The sequence below is a fragment of the Podarcis liolepis genome, assembly GCF_965112155.1.
Source record: "Podarcis liolepis genome assembly, chromosome: 1".
NCBI lineage: Eukaryota > Metazoa > Chordata > Lepidosauria > Squamata > Lacertidae > Podarcis > Podarcis liolepis.
In genome coordinates this window covers 50,247,694-50,270,938 of record NC_139554.1, presented here as the reverse complement: position 1 = coordinate 50,270,938, position 23,245 = coordinate 50,247,694, and the positions used below count along the sequence as shown (strand labels likewise).

Below are 23,245 nucleotides of genomic sequence, written 5' to 3'. Positions count from 1 at the left end.
GTCGCCAACGGGGTCAGTCCAGAGTGCGCCGCGGACGTTGCCGCCATGACGCTCGAGGCAAAGTAACCGCGCTTGGCGGGAGCCGGGATTGGGGCTTTTCGCCGCGGAGTGGGAGACGATGCCTAAAGCTTGCTCGGCCGTTAACTGCCCCAACCGGGACACGCGGGAGAACCGGGCCAAGGGCCTCTCATTCCACAGGTCTGCATCTGAATACCGTAATAGGGCCTCCTCATGGAGAGTGTGGGTGGTTCTAAGCCTATTAGCGGCAGGGGCGGGGCTTTGGCTACCAGGGGGCGGGGCCCGGTGTGAGGTTGTGGGCGGGGCTTTGTGTCAGTCGGTGTCGTCACCTGCACCATCAGCCCATGTGGGGAAAGTCAGTGGGATTTATAGTTTCCCATCTCTTCTTCCTCCTGCAGCTTCCCCAAAGCCCACGAACTGAGGAAGAAGTGGATGCTGGCTGTGAATCGCATCGAGCCCGGCTCCAGGAAGCTGTGGATCCCAGGCTCCGGCGCCTGCATCTGCTCAGATCATTTCTTCCAGGATGAATTCGAGGTGTATGGAGGACAGAAGAGGCTGAAGGCAGGCGTGATCCCCTCCGTGTTCTCCTTCAAGGTATCGCAGTGCCAGAGAAGGGAGGAGAGTGCTGCCAGGCAGTATCACCAAGTAGCCAATGCTCTACCATGGTTTAAAGCAGAGTATTAGCCTCCGTGACTGCTCCCCCAGTGGTGGCCACCAGCTTAGGTGCCTATAAAAGAGGATTCATGGGGCTGCGCTGCTGTCAAGAGGCAGTGATGCTTCTGAATGCCCAGCAGGGGTGCCAATTTAAATAAAATATTGTGGGGGCCCAGGTAAACCCTGCTCCGCATAATCGATCACATGATATAGTGCACACACACCATTTGAATGGAAATGCCCATCAACTTTATGGGGGCCTGGCCCCCTTAAATATTTTATTGTAGGGGCCAAAGCCCCCACAGCCCCTAGGAGTTGGCTCCTGTGATGCCCAGTTGTATAGAAGCCATATGCTCCCCCAAATTCTTAAAGACTACAAGTGAGGGATGAGTGTCCACATTCCCTCCCACTGATAATTTTTCTGCACAGACAAGTGTATACCTAAAATATCAGAAAGCATTTCTCCATTTGATCACCCACCCACAGTCTGAAGAGGCACAGTCAGCTAACAGTCGAGTTTTAACACGAGGATTTAGATAATCTTATTTCCCACTTTGCTTTTAAAAGTATCAGTTGTAACTAATCATGATGGTCATAGGCCAGCTCCAACTGTCTCTGAATTGCCATTTACTGGGGGGACGGGATGGTTTTTACCCTCACGTTGGGCTTCCCAGAGGCATCTGGTTGGTAACTGGGAACCAAGATGTTGGTCTCAATCAGGGATGGAGAACCTCAGGCCTGGGGACCAAACACAGTCCTCCAGGCCTCCCTCTCTGGCAGAGCCAGTGTGGTGTAGTGGTTAAGAGTGGTAGACTTGTAATCTGGTGAACCGGGTTCGCGTCTCCGCTCCTCCACATGCAGCTGCTGGGTGACCTTGGGCTAGTCACACTTCTCTGAAATCTCTCAGCCTCACTCACCTCACAGAGTGTTTGTTGTGGGGGAGGAAGGGAAAGGAGAATGTTAGCTGCTTTGAGATTCCTTTGGGTAGTGATAAAGCGGGATATCAAATCCAAATTCTTCTTCTTCTTCCGGCACTTGGAACTCTTCCCAGGCTGATACCCTTCACACCCTGAATATTGTTTCCTAGTTGGAGCTCTAATGATGTGTCTTGCTTGTCTGGATGGAAGATAAAGAGGGGTGTATGATGTGTAAGTGTGTATAGAAAGGTAAATTTGCATTTATTGCTCTGCCTACTTTTGGTACTGCCCCACCCACCACTGGAATCTGGCGCTCAGAAGGAAATAGGGAGCCTGGTCTGAAAAAAGGTGTGCCACTACTGGTCTAAACAGCCCTTGATGTGATCCAGCAGGGCTTTAAACTTTGACATGCTGGTCATGTGTTCTTGTCGCTAACTGCTACTCTTCTTTCCGTGTGTCTTGATGTTCTTGCTCATGATCCAAGCCATGCTGCCTTATTTCATGGGGTAATAAAGATTTCCTTTACCAAGGTAGACAAGACTGCAAGCAGTCATAATAAAACAGTGCTGCTGACACTATGTTAGTACACCTGAAGATTATCTCACACCAATTCATGTTGTTGCCCTTGCTCTGTTCCCAGCAACAAGTAGCCTCAAAGTTTGGAGAAGTGTTTGATTCCCTCTCCCAGCACTGTAGTGCATCAACAGCATGAACCACTGGGGGGAGCCATAATATTATTATACAATATATGCTGTGTGGTGGAGGACATGTGAGGGGCTTGGAGTAAGAAGATACCAGAAACTTAAGGGCACAATCATACAGTGAAGATGATGATGATGATGATTTCAGTTTATATACCACCCTTTATCCAAAGATCCCAGAGTGGTGTACAACATCAAGAACATATTTCACGGAGCATAATAATCAAAAACATAATGCAGAGCATAATTATAGATGCATGCTAATAAAATATTCACCATAACAGTCCCTGCCACAAACACATTTAACAAGCCATAGATTATTTAATGGCTGGAGGCCCGGGTAAAGAGGAATGTTTTTGCTTGGCGCCTAAAGACATGTAATGATAGTGGCAGGTGAGCCTCTCTGCGGAGAGCATTGCACAGATGAGGAGCCACCACAGAAAAGGCCCGCTCTCTGCTGGTTGAGGGGCTGCAGGGTTTAGCAGAAGCCCTGCTGCACTTTTCTAACAAACCAGGGCTTCTCCTGCAACCCTTGTGCTCCTAGCACCTCTAATTGGATGCTGGGGCTTGGAGGTGGGAGTGGGAGGCCAAATGCCCCATTGGTGGGCATCCTTCACTATTACATTTATATCCTGCCTTTCCTCCAGGAGTTCAAGGTGGTATACACAGTTGTCCCCATCCCCATTTCACTATTGCAACACCCTTGTACAGTAGGTTAGGCTGAGAGATTGTGACTAGCGCAAAGTCACCCAGTGCACTTCATATCTGAGAGGGGATTTGAACTCCGTTCTTCCAGGTCCTAGTCCAATACTCTCCCTACTACGCTACACTGGCTCTCATTCCAGGCATGGTCCTTAACTTGTAGGCTTTAGGATGTTTCTAGGGGCAGTGAGTTTGTGTCTGTTGTGTTTATACTGCTTTTGGCATTTCTGTGCTGTGTGTTCCACACCACACTGTTTCAGGTTGAGCTTGCATTGGGTGTGGCAGCTATTCAGCCAACAAAGTGGTGACTTATCTACTGCCTCTTTGTCATAGCACGAGAATAGGATTGTTCTGTAAATACACTTCCCACACCCCTGCACATTATCTAGTTGCGCTGTTCATTTCTATGCTTCTGGAAGATTTGCTTGTACAGTGGTACCTCAGGTTAAGTACTTAATTCGTTCTGGAGGTCCGTTCTTAACCTGAAACTGTTCTTAACCTGAAGCACCACTTTAGCTAATGGGGCCTCCTGCTGCTGCTGCGCCACCAGAGCCCGATTTCTGTTCTTACCCTGAAGCAAAGTTCTTAACCTGAAGCACTATTTCTGGGTTAGCGGAGTGTGTAACCTGAAGTGTGTGTAACCTGAAGCGTATGTAACCCAAGGTACCACTGTAATAAAATGTCATCGTTCCTCCCCCCCCAATTTCCTCTTTATGTCACAGTGTCACTCCATATTTCATTGCTGTAGGGTAGGAAGGTTTTAACAGTAACATTATATTAGCACACAGGAAGAATGGAGGTTATATTTAGCTCTTATTTCCATTGTATTCAACTTTTCTATACCACCTTGAGCATTAATTCAAAACGTGTTGACTGACCAATTTATGTGTGTTTCAGGGTATCTTTATGTTTCTATTTCTTTTTTAGAGTTCCTCTACTTGATCCAGATTTTAGTTTCCTCCAGGTTGCTTATTAGGTTTACATAACAGGGGGGACGGACATCTAGAAGGTTGGGGTTTTGTTTTTTTTAACACTGGAGTGCTTTGTGGGGAGCCCTGCAATATGCAAACCCACACATGATTGCTCGGCAGACAATGGCCACTTTGTGTAACGTTTCACTGAGTTTGCGCCACACCCTGGTTGCAGTGTTTCCATTTCTGCTTGCAAGTTCAGGCAGAATCTATTCAAGTTTAAGAAATTTCAGGTCTCACTGATTTCATGGCCTCGGCTCTGTATACCTAAAAGAGCAGCTTCGCCCCCATCATTCAGCTCTGAGGTCCAGTTCTGAGTGCGTTCTGGTGGTTCCTTCATTGTGAGAAGTGAAGTTACACGGAACCAGGCAGAGGGCCTTCTCAGTAGTGGCACTCGCCCTGTTGAATGCCCCCACATCAGATGTCAAAGAATGAACAATTACACAACTTTCCAAATACAGCCCTGTATCGGGAAGTTTTTAATGTTTGATGTCTCACTATGTTTTTATATTATGTTGAAAGATGCCCAGAGTGTCTGGGGCAAGCCAGTTGGATGTCTGCGGTTTAAATAAATAAATAAATAAATAAATAAATAAATAATAATAATAATAAATATTATTCAGTGGGAGAGAATTTCATTGTAATTCGATACTACAGTTACACTAGCTGAGTGGGCATGGGTTGCTTCTCAGCTCCATGCCCTATTCTGGAGTGGGGAATTGGCTGGTCAGAAGACTTGAGGGTCCTTATGTTCCCCACCACCCAGGGGCCAACTTTAATGAGTGGATGGGGTTGCCCACCTGTCAGCCAGCCAACATCACTGTAATGTCAGGTGACTCATCTTCCTTTGACCTGCACAGCTTGAAATCAAACCAAGGGCACAGTACTTTGTAGGTGCCTGCAATCAGCTGCTTTGCAAGCCAGACCGTTTTTGGCTGAGCTTTGTCTTTGCTTGCCTGACACCTGATGACATATATGACATCCGGTGTAGGACAGATGGGCTTGGATTGACCAAAACGCCTTCACAGACCAAATGGGGCAGCCTGGTGGGCCTAAATACAGTGGTGCCTCGCAAGACGAAAAGAATCCGTTCTGTGATTCTCTTCGTCTAGCGGTTTTTTCGTCTTGCGAAGCAAGCCCATTGACGGATTAGCGCTATTACCGGCTTTTAGCGGCTTATCGGCTTATCGGATCAGCTGATAAGCGGCTTAGCGGCTTAGAAAAAGGGGGGGAGGGGGGAAAAACCCGCAGGAACTCGCAAGACATTTTTGTCTTGTGAAGCAAGCCCATAGGAGATTCGTTTTGTGAAGCACCTCCAAAACGGAAAACCCTTTCGTCTAGCGAGTTTTCCATCTTGCGAGGCATTCGTCTTGCGGGGCACCACTGTAATCTTGCAGGCTGGAGAGCCCCCACTACTGCTGCTGCTATATCAGGGGTCAGCAACCTTTTTCAGCCATGGGCCGGTCCACTGTCCCTCAGACCATGTGGGGGGCTTGACTATATTTTTTGGGGGAGGGGAATGAACAAATTTCTGTGCCCCACAAATAACCCAGAGATGCATTTTAAATAAAAGGACACATTCTACTCATGTAAAAACACGCTGATTCCTGGACTATCCGCGGGCCGGATTGAGAAGGCATTGGGCCACATCTGGCCCACGGGCCTTAGGTTGCCTACCCCTGTACTATGTATTAGCTGGAGAATTCCTCATTGGAGGATGACCTGGAGCCCCCAGTACTTAGCAAAGCCCCAGACCTGACTAGATCTGGGGAGATGAGTAAGTTGGGACTCTTGGACAAGGCCGCTATGGGGCTGTTGGCACAGTGGGAGAGTTTGGCCTCAGAAGCTAAGGCTGGATGGACCCTGAGCTTGTAGGAGCAACAATGTTTTAAACAGCAAATGGAAACCTGTCCATAAAGGGAAGTACCAGACTTGGGAGTCTTTCTTTGACAACAGCTCATGAAACTCAGCTGGACCCCTGGGTGTGGTTCCGGTAGCTCCAGCTCAAAGACCTCAGTACCAGGCTGGAACACTCGTTGCCTGGACCTTGAACTGCCCCTCAACTTGCCTCTTTCCGGCACTGCTTGGGATCGGCTCTATATGTGCTATGGGAACAACATGAGTGCTGTGTTGGGTGGGATCTTCTTCCTTTCCCTTGCGTGTTTTGGCTACAAAATTGTGTTTGAGAGCAGCAAAAGGAGTCTTGAACCCCTGCTTATTGGGATGTTTTGGGGCTTCAAGCAGCAGAGTTACTGCTGGTTTCTCATGTTGTGATGAAGGGACACCTGCTCTTTGTGTGTGTGTGTTTGAGTCATTAAGAGTTCGCTGGCTCCCTCCATTTGTGGGCACCATCACCTATAGTCCCTGATTGGTGGGCTTTGGTAGAGTTTCTTAGTACTGTAGTAGGAAGTGTGGGGGAGGGCGGTCTGCTGTTTTTACACCATTTCAATGCTTTCTGAGTTGTGTGTTTTCCTCAGATATAATGGCTGGTCTCCTGGTACAATAGCCAGATATCTCCCCTCTTCTTCCTACAGTATTTACAGTATAAGATTGCTACTTCGTTCAAGGGTAGCATTCAACTAAGTTTTACTCAGAGTAGACCCATTGAACTTAATGGCCCTAACTTAGTCATGTTTATTCATTTCAGTGGGTGTACTCTGAGTAAAGCTTAGTCAACTTAAATGTTTAGTTGTTAGCTGGGATGTGTCCATGTGACTGCATGTTGACACAAGTTAGCATCTAGACTCTCACCTTACAGATAAGTCTATCCTGGATGCACATCTTTGTAGGATCTGGGATTGGTATAGCTCAATGAATAAAGATGGAAGAGAGTTGAACTAAGGTTTTGTTCCTGTCTCTCACTTATTTAGAGCAGAAAGGTCTTGATTTGTCTGTAGCTTGTAAGTCAGAGGTAGGGATGTTGTTAGATACAATTCCCATCATCTCTGTTGGATTCACAACAACATCGGAAGATCATGTTTTCTGTCCTTGCTATGACGTTTAAAAAGGGGGGGGGGAGACTGTGTGCCCCTCACTCTTTATATCCACTTCATAATTCGTTGTGTTTGCCTCATATCTAATCTTTTTTCCACGCCTCCATGGTATAAGGAGGTGGTGGTTGTTTTTCTGGAAGTATTGCTGATCCAATCTAAAAGAATCTCTGCACAGAATAACGTTTTGGTTTTGCCACAAGAGGGAACATCAGATTTGGCTGCAATGTGGGACCTTTCCCCCACTCTCCCCCTTTATTGCTGGTTGTATTCATCAGTGCATAGGCTGCCCAAAACGTAGCTCCCTGGGGCTTTCTGTCCTGTGTTTCTTGTTGTTTTCTTTCAGAATGGGTGATCTGTATGCCTCTGAAGCTGCAACATAGGCACACTGCTCTTAACTGCCAAGTGTTTGTTTCAGGAGAGTGCCCTGCCTCCTTGTCTTCAGTCCCTGAATAATGCAAGCACTGTCCACGAAAAGTTTCAGTATGTACAGCTGTTGTTAAATGTCATGCTATGGCAGGAACAAAATGTCCAAGAGGGCAGGGTATCCTGGGTTACATTAAGATTTGAAGCAAGTCCCTAGCAGCATGTGGCTTGTTACTCTTTGAAGCAAGATGCTGAGCTAGGTAGATCTCCTTTGTGGATTGAGGCAGAAGATCTTGCGCTACCTATGGCAATTGAAAGCTTTCATCTGGGGTCATAGAAGGTAGAAGGAAATGACAAACACAGAAGATGGCCGGGGGTGGGGGTTGGAACCATCCCAAAAGAAGTGATTTTATCCATATGCAGCCTACCTGTGGCCTGTTTTGTAATCCTTCTCACAGAAGGAGAACTGAGTTTAGTTTGGTGCCTTTGTAGAACAATCAGGCCTCTTAAAGAACTAGGCAGATGCAAAATGCATTCTAAATGGAGTAGTCTTATTTGGTACTGTTTGGACTTTCTGAGGGGGTTTCTCTCAGCCTTGATATCTTGCTCACATCTGGGAGAGGCCTGGGTTACTGCATGAAGAAAGCAATGGTCTCTGGGATCCTCAACATCTGGTTTGGATTAGTGAGGTAACCGCAACATCCTGTGAGTAGGCCCTGGTGTAATAACTGGATTTGCTACCTCAGTCCAAAAAATGAGCGCCTGGGGAGAGTGCACCCTCCTTGCCTCTTTCCAAAAGTTGAAATAAATTCATTTGAATGGAAAGTCATTTGAATTTTTTATAGCCAAAGGGGTGGGGAAATGACATTGCACAACCAGGGGCTTGTCTCTTGTCCTCCTTGGTGTGAGTCATGCTGTCCTAGAGGGGAAAGAGTTGTGGTACAGGAACAAGAAGGCTGGTTCTCGTCCCTAAATCTTACCCAGGCCCCTCAAATGCCTCATAATTTCTGACAGCATTCCTAGTCTCTGACAATACAGAGCTGCAGAGGTGGATGCTTCCGATCCCATCCCCTGGTTTTCTGTGAAGGCAGCAGAAATGTAAGAATTGCTGGCATTAGGGATGTTTGTCTTCCTTGTACAGGACAGGAAAGGCTTCCTGCTAGTGACTCTTCCCTGGTCAGGAAAGCTGTAGTGCAGCTCACCTTGGCAGCTTAGCTGGACTTTTTAATTGTCTGCCCTGCTCAGCAATTTGGGCCACACTGAGGGATTTCTGAGCTGCAGCTTGATTCTCATTTACTAACCTCAAGGGCCCTCCTCCTAGATCTCCTTTGTCCCTAAAATATGTGCTACCTCAGGTTCTGGTCCAGTCTAAAACCCGAAACCTCTAAGGGTTGACTACAACTAATTTCTGCTTGGTGTAGGCCCATTAAAATTAATGAACCCAAGTTAGTCATGTCTGTTAGTTTCAGTGGGTCTTCTCTGCATATGAATAAGATTTGATACAACCTCACTTTTCCATGGTACTTTTCCCTTCTCATTCAGCGGTGTTAGGAAACCTCAGGTTTGAGGGTGAATGTGGCTCTCTAGGCCTTTCTTTCAGGCCCTCATGACTCTCACTAGGCCACACCCTTCAGTGTCCCTGTTCTGTGCCCTTCTTGTGAACTGTTGCCTGGCTGGAAGATGTCTGTGATGATGCCTTTTGCTTGTGTGAATGGAAAGGTGTGTGTATGTGGGGGTCAGGGAGTACAGATTGTTATGACTTTTGCATGACTAGGATGTAGCCTATGTAGATAAGAGTCCCATCTGGTGCCCCGCCCAATTTTGCCTCTGGCCTCCTCCATGACTTGCATGTGGCCCTTGTAAGGTTCTCCATGGGGCAGTGCAGCTCTTGGGCCCAAAAAGTTTCCTCACCCCTGCTGCTCAGGAAGCAATGGCTTCTAAGACCATCCGTTAAATGAAGAAAAATAAGCTGTAGGTGATTGTGTTTATTTTTGAAGACAGTTGAGTAGATAGACACATTTCCTAGTATGTAATCCACTGAACACAGGTGCAAGAGAATGAATTGAAAGTGGGAATATGTGAAGGAAAAAGACACATTGCCAAAAGCAGTGGGATTCAGAATAGGGAGAGGATTTACTTAAACTTGCAAACTTGGGTTGAAGGAAGGAAAATGCAGTAAGGGAGGATGAGAGTTTGGGAATTGGTAGTGGGCCTTGGGGGTGTATATGTAAAGGGAATGGAAGAGAAGAACTGTGGTTCATCAGCTTTTTGCTCCGTAATAGCAGGAACTGGAAAGCTGAAGAAGTGCCAACACATTTTATGAGTCTCTGATTCAGCTGCTCGGACAAAGGGTCATACAGTGAAGAAGGAGCCACAAAAGAACTTCTTTATCCAGATACCTGCTAGGACAGACCATTTGTTGGCAATAGAAGGGGTGTCCAGATGATAGCCTGACATGAAATATAGTACTATATGTAGAAATGGAAGACAGGAACAAGGAAGGGATTGCTGTACTGGGAGCAATATTCAGTGGGTAAATCTATTTATTAAAGTGCTTAAATGTATGTTAAGTGTTGTACAGTAGTCAATATATTGGCACCCTGCCAAAATTAGCTCACACTTCAACAGAGGGACAAGACACAGAAGGATCAGGGAACAGCAGGAATAAGGTGGTCAGGCAAATGCACCAAATTCAGGGACACTTTAAGTAGCAGTCTATCTATCTATCTATCTATCTATCTATCTATCTATCGGATTTACCTTATTTTGAAAATTTGTATCCCACACTTCAGCTGATAACTCTCCCAGAGGAAGACACATTGCAGAGTTTCCCTTCTTTCTTATACACTTTGTTATCAAACATTTCCAACAGTCCTATCCATATTTAGTCAGAGGTTAAGTGTCATTGTATCCTATTGGTTGTACCCCTCTTTGTGTAAGTGCATTTAACATTGCAGCTTTTGATGAAGGTCAAGGTCTCCCAGCACTTTTCCTGTTCTGCCACCGGCTTGTGGGCTCAGCAGAGGATTTCCATAGTCCTAAAACAAAAAAAGGGACAGCTGCAGAGATGGATATGGTTCCCACTACGTCAAAGTGGGGGCGGGGGGAATATGCTTAGGTGTGCTGCAGTGGGGTGGGGGAATGTTCCAAGCAGTTTTTATTAAGAAGCATTCCCCCCCTTTGGTTCTCAAAATGCCTTAGGAACCATATTCATCTGTGCAATTTTCTTCCTTTTCTTTTGTCTTTGGTGTATTTTCTGTAGTGGTCATTGGGCATAGATTTTTATAGTCGTTTTTGGTGTGTACCTTGTAGCCCAGCAGCATCGGAAATGTTTTAGGAAGTTTGATATAATAATCTGCACCTGAAGAGCTGGCATGCTTGAGATTAGGCCTCTGTCTGAAAAGGCTACGAAGCTTTACTTCCAAAGCCAGTTTTCCTTCCATATCCCACTGATAATAATGGGGAGGCAAGGTGATGCAGAGGCAGAATATTTGCATTGCATGTAGAAGGGCCCAGGTGCAATGTCTGGCATCTCGAGGTAGTGCTGGCTAAAGACTCCTGCCTAGAGCCATGGAGAGTTGCTGTCAAATCAGTGTAGGCATTGCGTGTCTCTGTTCCGAGAGTCCAGAATTCATTCCCTTCCCATGCCTGACAGCTGGTGTTGAGGAAAAGGGATGTGTCTTAACCTTCAGACTATACTATTTCAGAGCACAGGCAAGGAATTCTGTGTTTGAAGTCAGACACTGGAAAACCAGCACACCATGAAGGAGGCTAAGAGAACAACTGTCTCTGACAATGTTACCTTTATTGTGCAGTGAATTAGTTTTGTAGTGGATGGCTATTCCAATACATAAGCCCTCATCTGTATTCTGGTCTCAGAAATGCCTTTTTTCTTCATTTGAAATAAATCTGGGTTTGCCTGACAATGAGTAAATAACATAGAGAGTAGGTTGGATCAAACATAATGCCACAATCAACACATGTCTACACATAAGTAAATCCCAGTGACTTCAGTGGGACTTTGAGATAAGTGTATCTAGATTGCAGCCGAGCGGTTAACTTTCCACCCAGTTAAATTGATGAAATTTAAGATAGTCATGAGTAAGTTGCCTCATTCATTGTGTGGGACTAAGGCATAACCTGGATCCAGCCTCTAAAGTTTGAAGTATGCTTAATTAGTTCCAGTAATACCATGGCAATGTTGTTGGGGATTATTTTTTGGTCACTTTTGCCTTCTACTACAGCATTAGCTTATCCAGTCTGTTTCAACTAGGCCTTTTTCTTTTTTTGGTCGAATTGCTATGTCTAATTCATTTGAACTCTTTCTCAATACAGGAACCAACAAAAGGGAAACATCCATCAAAGTCTGTCAAAACCATGGGCATCAGTTGGCCAGTGGCTAGTATCAGCGAAGCTACTCCAGCAGCTGACTCATCTCCTGCACAAGCCAAAGCAGTACGTATACCAGCGAGGGTAGCTGGTGCCTTCTCCAGTGTCAGCAATGCAGCTGTTGGGAAGGACTTTGGGGCAGAGGTCAAGGGCCCCACACAGAAGAATGAGCAGGAGAACGCTAAACACAGCAGAGCTGGCTCCAAATTCTGAAAAAAGTAATGGACCTTACCATATGAAGAGCCCCTCCTCCCCACCAGGAGACCGTTAAGTCAGAATCTAAAATTACAAAACTGTGTGTCACTAAATGCTCTAGCATGTAGCTTATATTACCATTGGGACTTGGACAAAGCCTATAGCGGAGATGGGGAACCTCAGGCCCATGGGTGAAATGTGGCCCTCCAGGTCCCTCTCTGGCCCTCTGGACACTCCCCAGGCCACACCCACTCTTCCAAGGCCACATCCCTAATTGTTCTTAGATTGCATCCTCCTTGAGTGTTTGTGCCTGGCTGGAATGTGTCCTTGACCTCAAATAATGCTTCTTGTGGGCCTGGATGGAGGGTGTGTGTAAGTGTGAGTAGAACCAGCCTACTGTACAAAGGTAGAACATTCTTTGCTCCTGGAGCAAACTGCAGAACCTGACTTCCATCACAGTATCCTAAGTTAGCTTTAAAGAAGGAGAGTGGCCACATCCACTAACTATTGTGAATCTGATGGGAGAAGGGAGTCTGGGAACGGTTTACTCTGGCTGTGGTGAGAGGCTAAAAGGAAAATCAAGGCAAAGGAGAAAGGTGAAGTCAGTTTAGTTTTCAGGAATAAGCAAATCCAGCCCTTTGTGGAAAATCCGCATGGACAAACATTGGGTGCTGGGAGAACATGGAAGTTATGGTGAGAGAATTAAAGAGATGGAGCAACGGGTCTTCTTTGTCTTCCTGTAGGTGGAGCTCATCCAAGCGGAGCATCAGTATAGTCTGAGTGAAGCTATGGGCAGCAGAACCAAGTCTCTGATCCCCACTGGCCCAGTGCAGGGGACTGAACGGGAGCAGGACGCAGCCCAGCGCCGCCTCTCCTATTATCAGCAGGAGCTGTGGAGTGTGCTGGAGAGCCTGCGGGAGCAGCATCTCCTCCAGAAGGACATGGAACACACGCTGCGCTCCCAGTTCAGCGGTAAGCACCGTAAGCTTTGCCAAAGGGGCTCTTCTTCATGCCAGAGGCCTTTGCAATAAGACCAGTGCAGTTTCAGAATCATTCAAGGTTCCACGGAGGGAGCCGTGATACAAACCAGCTTCAAGGCTTGGTTAAGATGCGTGGGGTAGTTTTCACAGCCCTCTAGCGGCTCACGCACCAGAAGTAATGTATTTAGTGTTAACTTTGGAAGTGTATACTTGATTCTAACCATACTATGCCTCCTTATGTATATTTTGCTGTAGGAGGCTTAGTTTGGTCAGAATCAAGTATACGCTCCCAGAGTTAACACTAAATACATTACTTCTGGTAAATGAACCACCGTAGCTGCTAGAAGGCCGTGAAAAAATTGTGTCCTGGGCTTTTTAGAGTCATCTACCCATGTACTTTCTGAAACCAAAGGAGCACATTGGTTGCCAGATGTGGAATATATTGGCATTGTTTCAGCCCCCCTACCTCACTTGATTACCTCCTCAGCATTTCCGACTGGCCAGTTGTGCTCAGTATGCAATTGCTACAAATCTCCCCCACTTCCCCAAACCCTTAATAACTTTAAGTACATCCTTCTCTGCTTTCTTGGTCACCCAGTCCTCCTGGGTTTTGGACCCGGTTTCCTTCCCCATGAAAATAGAGGATGTTGAATCTTCTCCCAGCCTCCAGTCTGAATGCAGCAGTCACTGCTGAGGCCAATGTTAAAGACTCTTCCTCTGCAGCATCACCCCAAATTAGCTTCACCTCACTGTCCATCCCTTGCTTGAGGAACCCTCTTTACTTCAGCAGACCTGCAGCTCACTTTGCAGTGTGAGGGAGCCCTGTGCGAGAACTACCCAGCTGCCACCCGCAACTTTGCCGTCTCGCTGCATTTGTTCTCAGCCAAGGCCTATGAATTCGTGAAGAAGACATTCCAGCTCCCAGAGGTCACCACCCTTCGCACGTATGTCTTTCTTATTTGTATCTTGTTTGTGTTAACTAGAGGCAAACGTTGCAAAGCAACAGTGCACAGACATAGGCACTATATATGCATTCTAGCTTGCTGGGCCAGTGTGGTGTAGTGGTTAAGAGCGGTAGTCTCGTAATCTGGTGAACCGGGTTCGATTCCCCGCTCCTCCACATGCAGCTGCTGGGTGACCTTGGGCCAGTCACACTTCTTTGAAGTCTCTCAGCCCCACTCACCTCACAGAGTGTTTGTTGTGGGGGAGGAAGGGAAAGGAGAATGTTAGCCGCTTTGAGACTCCTTAAAGGGAGTGAAAGGCGGGATATCAAATCCAAACTCTTCTTCTTCTTCTTCTGAAGAAACTACTTTTTCCAGTGTGACACTTTTAAGATGGGAGAAAAGAAAGAGGGGTGGGGAATGCCTGAAAACACACTACTTCATTATGTCGGGACACCTCACATACAGACCTAGAGGAACTCCTGAACTTTGTCTGCAAGCTTTCTTTGTAAGATTTGCCACTGACTGCTCAGACATGGATGACACCTCTTGGGCCATCTTCTGAAGGCCCACAATTGCAGAGGATCTGACTTGCAAGCAGAAAGTCCCTGGTTCAGTCCCTGAGCTGGGAAAAGGCTCCTGCCCCAAATCCTGAAGGGTTTCTGCCAGCCAGAGCAGACACTGTGGAGCTAGATGAAGCAGTGGTCTGACTTGGTATAAGGCAGCTTCCTCTGTTCTCATGCTACACAAGTAAATTCCACATCAAACAATCCACAAGGGCAAATATGAAGTTTGAGGTGCAGAGGAGACAGAGAAATTCAGCCAAATGTCCAGATGAAAAAAAAGTTTTCACTAGCTGCGAAAACTCCTAAGAGCTGCTGTAGATGTTATCTGGAGGGGAAGGGAGTTCCACCCTCAGAGGCCCTGTATCAAGAATGCCTTCACTCAGGTTGCCGGAAACCAAATTCCAGGCAAATGTAACAATCCCTCAAGGAAAGTAGGGCAAATTCCTTTGTTCCAAAAAGAAGAGCCCAAATCTGAAAATCAGGTTCCTCAGAGGAGATATTTGCAGATCCCCTGGAAAAGCTTTCATTAAAAATGCAATATTGGGCAAAAGGAGGAAATTGTCAAACCATGAGGATATAACTGTTGGTAACCAAGGATTTAGGGCTGGATGGCTGAGCTGGATGACAGATAAAAATGAGTTTGACATCCTGCAAGGGACAGATGGATGCCTGTGGCACCATGAAGACTATCGATGCATGGACTTTTGTAAACAATAGCTTAGGCTGCCGCCCAACACCATTTATTCTGAGTAAGCCCCATGGAATTCAATAGGACTTACTTCTGTAGACATGGCTAGGATTGCACTGCTACTTCACCAAATGCAGTTGGTCAAGAAACCTCTGGCCTTGAAGGCATGCTGGGGGGAAATGGTTAATCTTTCAAGGTTACTGGAATTGAACCTTGAAAGATTTGAGTAATGTACTAGCCAACTAATTGATCACTTTACATGGGTTATTATGGGAGGAATTCAGTGTAGCCCTAAACAGATCACCCTGTCAGCTCACGCTTGCTCTTCTGGGGGTTCTCCTGACTGCCTCAGAGCTGTTATCAGAGGTGCAGGGGGCATGCAGTGGGAGGATAGGGAGAAACCTTCATTGCACTAGCGGAAGTCCTTGCACAGGCTTCCACAAGTGAGACTGGTTAGTTGAATTTGGCCCTTTGTTTATATCCCAAATTCCTCCAGGGAACCTAAGGTAGCATACTTGGTTCTATGTCCGACCCCCATTTTATCCTCACAACAATGCTGTGAAGCAAGTTAAGCTGAGAGATGGTGACTGACCCTAGGTCATCCAGGGAGCTTCAGGACTGAGTCAGAATTTAAACCCGGGCTGTCCCTTGTTTAGTACAGCATGACAGTACAACCTCTGCACTGGCTTGGCATCACATTGTTGTATGGAAGCAATTTGAGAGAGGTAAATGATGCCCAAAACTCAGGGGAAAGCCAAGGTGAACAAAAAGACTTGAATGTAGTGTGCCCCGTGTGTGTGTGTGTGTGTGTGTGTGTGTGTGTGTACACACACAGAGAGAGAGAAGTTAAGCTTTTCATCCACTGGAGGTTAAAGTAAGATCAGATTTATTAGCAAAAGGAAGCAGAGGAATGGACAATTCACAAGGAAAAGGAAACAGCTGTGCTAGTTGATAAAACTAGACTTTGTAGGTATAAGCATCACTGCAAGCCTCTAAAGGTTTTCTCAGAAATATGTCTTGCTCTCTCAAAAAAAGTATGATCTCTCTCTCTCTCTCTCTCTGTCCCACATACATACATCTAGGATTGCAACCTAAGAAAGATAGTCTGAATTGGTTGGTCTTCTCCCATCCATCCAAACACTCAGTGGCACCAAAGAAATAAGCTAAAAAATATCATAAGACGCACGTGCCACTTAATTACAATAGTCTCTATGTGGTTTACAGTGGTACCTCGGGTTAAGAACTTAATTCGTTCTGGAGGTCCGTTCTTAACCTGAAACTGTTCTTAACCTGAGGTACCACTTTAGCTAATAGGGCCTCCCGCTGCCGCCGTGCGATTTCTGTTCTCATCCTGAAGCAAAGTTCTTAACCTGAGGTACTATTTCTGGGTTAGCGGGGTCTGTAACCTAAAGCGTCTGTAACCCAAGGTACCACTGTACAAGAGATACAATGCAAAATGGTAAAAATCAGTTAAAACACTAAAATCAGATGTGTCACTAGAAAACGTACTCTGCTATTCTGTGAGAGCCCAGATATTGGGAAAACAACTTTGGACTATGGAAACATCAAGAAAAGCAGACATAGCAAAGGCACGTGTATCACAGAACCACACAACCGGCACTTGGCAAAATCAAAGTACCGTGCTATAATGATGTGCCTCTTTAATTTCAAGAGCCAGAAACATCTTTCAGTGATAATTAAAATATAGGTGTTTAAAAATGGACTCATAAAATAGTGGTGTAGAGAGTGGTGGACACAGTGTGGTGGGGATGTACACGTGGGAAAAGCACAAAGTGCCCTGTACTATGGAAAGTCAATTGTTACTCTGCTTGTAGTTCACAGAAAGGCAACAATTAGATAGCACTAGGAGCCCATTGGGAAGCAACCTAAGAGTGACCCACACAAACTGTGCCAAATGCACTGTTAGCCTAAAGGAAACCACATGGATGATTTGGTGTGTTGGGAAGAAAACAGGCTTTCAAGCTCACCTGATGGTTTATGGGAGATTTTTTCTTCTTCTGGATTTCAAATACTGCAAAGAGAACTAGAGTATATAAGCAGAACTGATGCAAGCTCTGCCTTCCCATGTGGAACTATTCTCAGGCCCTCTAGCACAAGCATGGCCTAAAATAGTTTATGAAAGTAACATCATGCTTTGATTTTTCTTAAGCATGAGGGCAAAGAAACATACTATCCTCAGGCTCTGAAGTTTGGCAGTAGAAGAAAGATTTTTGTTTGAACCAAACATGGAGCTGATTAGCTTTCTTTCCCATGCTTCTTCCCTCATAGGTGGCTCTCAAACCTGGATTACGAACCGGGATTCAGCCAACAAGCCTTCAATGCTCTGGCGGAGAGATCTCAAGCAGGGGAGAAAACCTTCAAGTTGTGCTCTCTCCTTATGGGCTCAATCCCTTTGGAAAGGAGAAGCCACTATGACCCTTCCACCGGGCATTTGCACGGTTTGATGGACTTTGGTGCTGGTAAATATGATGCGGATGAGGTTTCGGCAGCCGGAGAAGCCCTCCTCTTTGTGGCTGTTGGATTCCAAGGCCGGTGGATAGTGCCTGTTGGCTACTTCCTCCTTGCCACCCTTAGAGGGGACATACAAGCCCAGCTCCTATGCCACTGTATCCTCAAACTGTACGACATTGGCGTGCAGGTGGTCTCTGTGACGTCTGATGCCACAGCTCCCAATATCGAGACAGCCAGGCGGCTGGGAGTGGTGGTGGACGGCCTCTTTGTCAAGTCCACATTTTTCCATCCAGCTACTCCTACGCTGGAAATAGCATACTACTTCGATCCCAGCCATTTGTTGACGCTGATCCACCGCTTGCTACAAGCCGCCGGCAGCCTCCAGGTGAGCGGCAAGGCGGTCTGCTGGGATTACCTCCTGCATCTCGGGGCTCTGCAGGAAGAAGTGGTGCTCCGGGCGGCATGCCAGGCCGGAGCGATCAGCCCGCAGAAACAGCAAGTGTGGGGAAATGGGGCCACGCAGTTGTTCAGCGAGGGCACGGTTCAGGCCTTGCATTTTGCAGCGAGGCTCGGCCTGCCTCAATTTCAGGGTCATGAAGCCACCGCCCACTTTATCGGGCTGCTGAGTGCCATTTTTGACGCGTGCAGCAGCTGCGGCATCTATGGGAAAGGTTTCAAGGCACCCCTCTCCCAAGCTAGTGCCAGCGCCCTCAACAACCTCTGCAACGAGTATGAGAACCTGCTTCGCAAACTCCGCACTGCCACCGGGGAGCTGGTAGGGCTGAGCAGGCATCGATGGGGCTTCATTGGCTTCCTGGTGAACCTGCGCAGCTTTCAGTGGCTGGCGCAGACCCATCTACAGGCAGAAGACGAGCCCACTACTTCTTTGATGTCCTGTTGGTGGAGCCTGGACCCTCTGGAGTGGTGCAGGGGAGCCATACAGCAAGCCCGTGGGCACAAAGGTGTTGGCCCCGCATGGACCTTCCAGCAGGCATACAGGCTTGTCTTGAACAGAGCTCTTTCTGGTCTGGGCCTCGACCCACCAAACCTGCTTGACATATCCTTACGCAGAAGAACTAACCTCCAGTTGCAGGCTTCCTGGCCTCTGGCTCGCGGGCAGATCTGGCACTGGCCTCGGGGCACTGGGCCTCCACGAGAGACACAGGGCATAGCCCCAGCCTTTCTGGCCGAGTTGGAGGAAGACGCCATTGCCTGCATTTCCTGGGTTGTTTTGGGGAAGCTGCTGCCCCTCCTCTCCTGCGCCGAATGCCGCGCTGCCCTCTTGTGCCCTTGTAAGGGTGTGCCTGCGGGCAGTGCCCTGCTGTGCGTGGAGAGCAAGGGAAGAAAGTACCTCCCGGCAGAGTCCGTACAAAAGGTGATCCGCCGAGCAAAGCAGGTTGTTGGCCTGCCTTCCTTGTTCCTTGGAGACTCCAGCCACCGCGGGTTCTTGGCGCGGCAGCTGGCCATCTTGGCAGATGTGAGTGAGGAGCCCAGTCTGTTCTCATCCCTGGGCAACCACCTCTTTGAGAGCAACGCTGTGGTTTCCAACCATTACGTCACTCTGCTGCAGGAGCTTGTGCGAACCTTCTTGGAACTGTGGCTTGAGGCAGGGCAAGGGCAGTTGTCCAACCCTCCGACTCATGAATGTAGCAGCTCTTTGAAAGTGGCTAATGGTAAGCACAAGACAGGGAATGTGAATGGCCCCAGCAGGGACTGGCCTCAGCAAACGCGTGGACTTATGGAATGGTTCGTGCCTATTTGAAGGTGGTGGGAAGCTGAATGCTTATGTTTACATGGCCTTGTAAGAGAAGTGGTAGCTTATGATATGCTGCAAGCTGGTAGAAAACTACGAGACTGCTTTGCACTTGGCTTTTTTATTGGAGCAGACACAGGCAGGGAGGTCCATGCGGAACTGACATGCAAGAAGGTCATTCTAACTTTTCACATGAAAGTGATGTGTGTGTGCCTTTGGGAAGCATTTTTGCAGGGCTTACAGCATGGGGATCACAGAATTGTGGAATTGGAAGAGACCCCAAGGATCATCTAGTTCAACCCCCCGCAGTGCAGGAATATTGGTATCCTATTTACATTGGCAAAGCTGGTCCTTATAAAGTTGTTTCCCCGAGTGGATATTGGAACTTCGCTTACAGACTTATCATGGCTTCCTTTGTTGTGCAGTCCCAGCTCTGGAGTTTTAAGAACCATATGCCTTTTTTCCAACTAGTCCCCCCAATTGGGACTTCCCCCCCTCCCCAATCGCTTTTGTTACCAACCCCACTCTGGTCTGTAGAAGCAAAGCTGAGGCAGCAGCCCAGATTAGAACATAACTCTTGACCTTTGGCTATCAAGAAGCAAAGTCCAGCACCAAGTGGCTGAAGCCTTGGGCCAGGTCAATAAACAGCACAGGAATGAGAGCGATTACTTGTTGCAACAGCTGCACTCCATATTTCAACAGACTTGCACCTGTTGCAAAACTTCAACCCCAAGGCAAAGCACGTTTGCTACATAAAAGACACCAACTACAGCAAGTGATCCTTGCAACTTCTTGCAAGATTGCTGAGGACCCGACCCAAAGTGGTCCACTGCCTAACAGTGGTGCTCTGTAAAAATAGCTCCATGGGGCATGTGAAGAAGTGAGGCAAAGGCAGTTCTTAGCAGTCAGTCTATTATAGGCTGAAATGCTATGCCGTTCATCCTGTGCAAACCTTCCTTGGGTGGTTCTGAACACCACTAGCACAACTATCCTGATGTAGCACAGGAGCCCCACATGTATAGTTGATGTACATCTGTTACCACAAGCATAATGCCTATTTGAGTGCTTTCCATCTAATCAATGTGACTATACTGAAGGATACTATGGTTTGTCCTGTAACAGTAATATCAGATCCTAGTTGCGCTTCTTAACAGCATAGTTTTCAATACCTTGCTTCCATATGAAGTCAGTACTGCAAACTATCAACAGATTCAGCAGTTGGGATAGGAGCTTATGTAATATAGTTGCTAGACAGGTAGTTGGGGTGCAATTGAGATGGCTAGTTTGACTCTTGCCTAGGAATAAGCTGTCGGAGAGTTGCCATTCCACAGTTGGCTTCTAACTATCCTTTAATGTTCGTTTTTAGAGCAACTGCTACTTATTCAGCTGGCAGACAATAGGCTTGTTGGAATCGCTGCACAGAAGAGGAAAGGAGTTTGGGTGCTTTGCATTTTACGGGGCGTTTTCCACCTTCTATTCCATTATAGCACACAGGATTCAGAAAATTTTATATACCTTTATTAGAAAAAAAATCATCACCATAATTCTAGATGTTTAAAAGGAAGCATTGGTTACAATAAGAGTGTCCTCAGAAAGTTCCAGATTGTTTTCATGGTTTTTGATGCAAGTTGGAGGCCACTGATTTGGTGACCTCTGGAGAAAATGCTTGCAGGGTGCACACCTTAAGGGGGAAGGGAGGAAGCAATCATGAAATGACTTTCTCAACATAATTAGCAGGATATAGTCCAACCTGACCGGTCTGAAGCCGGCCTTTGCACCAGCCCTGTTCATCCTCTTCACTGATCTTCATGAGCTCTTCACCTAGAGGAAGAAAAATCTCAGAATGAATAACAAGGCAAGGTTTCATTGGTTTAGATATTCACTAAAATGATATGAGACTTGCTTTCTTTTCCCTTCTGGTTTCCAGAGATGCTGGCAATGCACACGTATGGAAGTGAAGCTAAGGTTGAGATACCATGCACACTTATTTAATAACAATTCCACTGAAATCTGTGTGTCTCATTTCCAAACGAGTTTAGGGTCAGTGTTAGCCTTCATTCTCCATACAACTATATTATAGTGGCCTACTGGAACAAAGCCATTATTGTACAGAGAAGCACCTTAAAGGCTCTTGGGCATTAGCAGCCAGAAGATGCTTCCTAGACAGTGATACCATCTCCAGCTGCCCATGTCATCTCAATTGTCTCATGCTGAATGGTCAACTACCATGCAAAATTCACACATTAGTGAAGTTAAAGACCACCTGAAAGGGGTGTAACCATCCACAGAATGCCTTTTTAAAAAACGCATCGGCACTTGCTCCAACTTTCTATTTAAGGAGAACAATTTAAAATATCATTTCCAGAAGCAAAAGGAAAATAGTGCATCAGTTCAACTGACTCAGTGAAATAACAAATTGTCTGCATTAACTATACAATTGCATGTTATTGAAGCATTTAGATGGGGAAGATGCACCAATAGGTTTTAAAAAGAGGAGTGACCCAGTTCCCATAAGCCCTTGGGTATACACTACGACCCTGGCAAAGCAAAAAGAAAAAATTATGAATTGTTCTTTGACAGAGATCAATAAATTCAGCTCACATGCAGTAAGCTAGACAAACCACAGCAAACCATGTATAGAAAGCTCAGCGTCCCTACCTTCATAGACATATTTTTTAAACTTTTTACGCTTTTACTGCTGTAAACTGCTTTGATATAGTGGTATACAACTATTTTATAAATAAATAAGACAACATGACAGGCAGAAGCAAACCAGGATGGTGCCTGGAGGGATTTTTCACAAATGATAAACCAAAAAGCAGTTTGGATCTACTTCTTGTACTTATTTCATGCTACAGGTATTCTTGTAGTACTCCTGTTTTAGTTAGTTACTACAGGCAGATCAAGCAAAGTAAGTTGGTACTAGAATATTTAATAATGATAACTCAGCAATGCATGTTTCATGCGAACCCAAGTGCTGGGTTTTGAAAGATTTTAGTACCTGTAAAAAAGAAAAACAATCACATTTCTACAAATACATTTTTAAAGCATGAATGAAATCCCCAAGATCCAGATGACCCCTATTCCTATGTGCTTCCCAGTAGATCAGGCTGGTGGATATAAAAACTATTTTAGTGTGGAATCGGATGATCACTAACCATAAGGCATCTATTTAAGTTTATTGTGTTGTGGCTCTGGCCATGTGGCAAGCCACTAGCCCCAGAGCACGGCTAGCATTACCATGCACACAACCATCCAGAGAAACAGGTGTGTGATAATGTTCATTTTAGGTCACTGGTGACAACAGATGACTGCCTCTCCATCTGGGCTGGCAGATAGTGCTGAAAGTTTGTATTAAATTACTGCTCAGTTCCAGCATTTGCCAGCTTCTCGTGAAAGACTCCTGCTCCCAAGTTCCCCTTTATGTGTTATTTCTCAATATGCAGCTCTGCTTTCACCGCCACTGAGCAAGGGAACACAGTCCTGATATATTGAAGAATTTTTGGCCATTTGGTATGGAAAATAAATGGAACACAAATGGCCAGGCCCAGCTACATACAGGAAGTCTCGGGAATAGCAGCATCTCTTATTGCCAAGCATTGGAGATGCTAACTCAGCAGCGGAATATTCAAGCGTGGAACTTGGTGCTAATGGAAAAATTGACTCACGAGTTACATGCCAGAAGAAATGAACAACCAACCAACAAGTTTTATGATTATCTGGTCATGTTTTATTTCAGATATTGAGACAAAAGAACAAGATTTCTGCCCACCTGGAACGCAAAGACTTCTATGGAAAGACAATTTGGGATGAGAATTGCTCACATCAGATTAGGGGAATCTAGGGAGGGTAGGACTCTTTTGTTCCCTATCTTCTGCCACTATATTCCTGTATCTACAAAACTTAATAAAAGCATTTTTAAAGAAGGAATAGCAACTTGAA

At 46.2% G+C, this 23,245-nt stretch overlaps 2 protein-coding genes across 19 annotated transcripts in view; one reads left to right on the top strand and one right to left on the bottom strand.

Annotated features, from left to right (window-relative positions):
* The first annotated feature begins 2 nt into the window (after nucleotides 1-2).
* THAP9 (THAP domain containing 9) lies at nucleotides 3-23,233 on the top strand. Of its 2 annotated transcripts, none has more exons than XM_083460101.1 (6): nucleotides 3-198; nucleotides 417-612; nucleotides 11,655-11,774; nucleotides 12,647-12,875; nucleotides 13,671-13,827; nucleotides 17,368-23,233. In XM_083460101.1, the coding sequence occupies exons 1-6, from the start codon at nucleotides 119-121 to the stop codon at nucleotides 19,310-19,312; spliced, it is 2,727 nt and encodes a 908-aa protein (XP_083316227.1). In that variant the 5' UTR covers nucleotides 3-118; the 3' UTR covers nucleotides 19,313-23,233. The 2 variants fall into 2 exon arrangements, with proteins under 2 accessions (XP_083316227.1, XP_083316228.1); XM_083460102.1 differs by having other exon boundaries at nucleotides 7-198; nucleotides 13,674-13,827.
* The window catches only part of PACSIN3 (protein kinase C and casein kinase substrate in neurons 3), a 30,087-nt gene continuing 27,641 nt past the window's right edge, over nucleotides 20,800-23,245 (bottom strand). For all 17 annotated transcript variants that reach the window (XM_083460842.1, XM_083460828.1, XM_083460840.1 and 14 more), the window contains one exon: nucleotides 20,800-21,124. In XM_083460842.1, coding sequence (XP_083316968.1) covers nucleotides 21,009-21,124 — 116 coding nt within the window. In that variant the 3' untranslated portion in view covers nucleotides 20,800-21,008. The remainder of the gene's footprint in view (nucleotides 21,125-23,245) is intronic.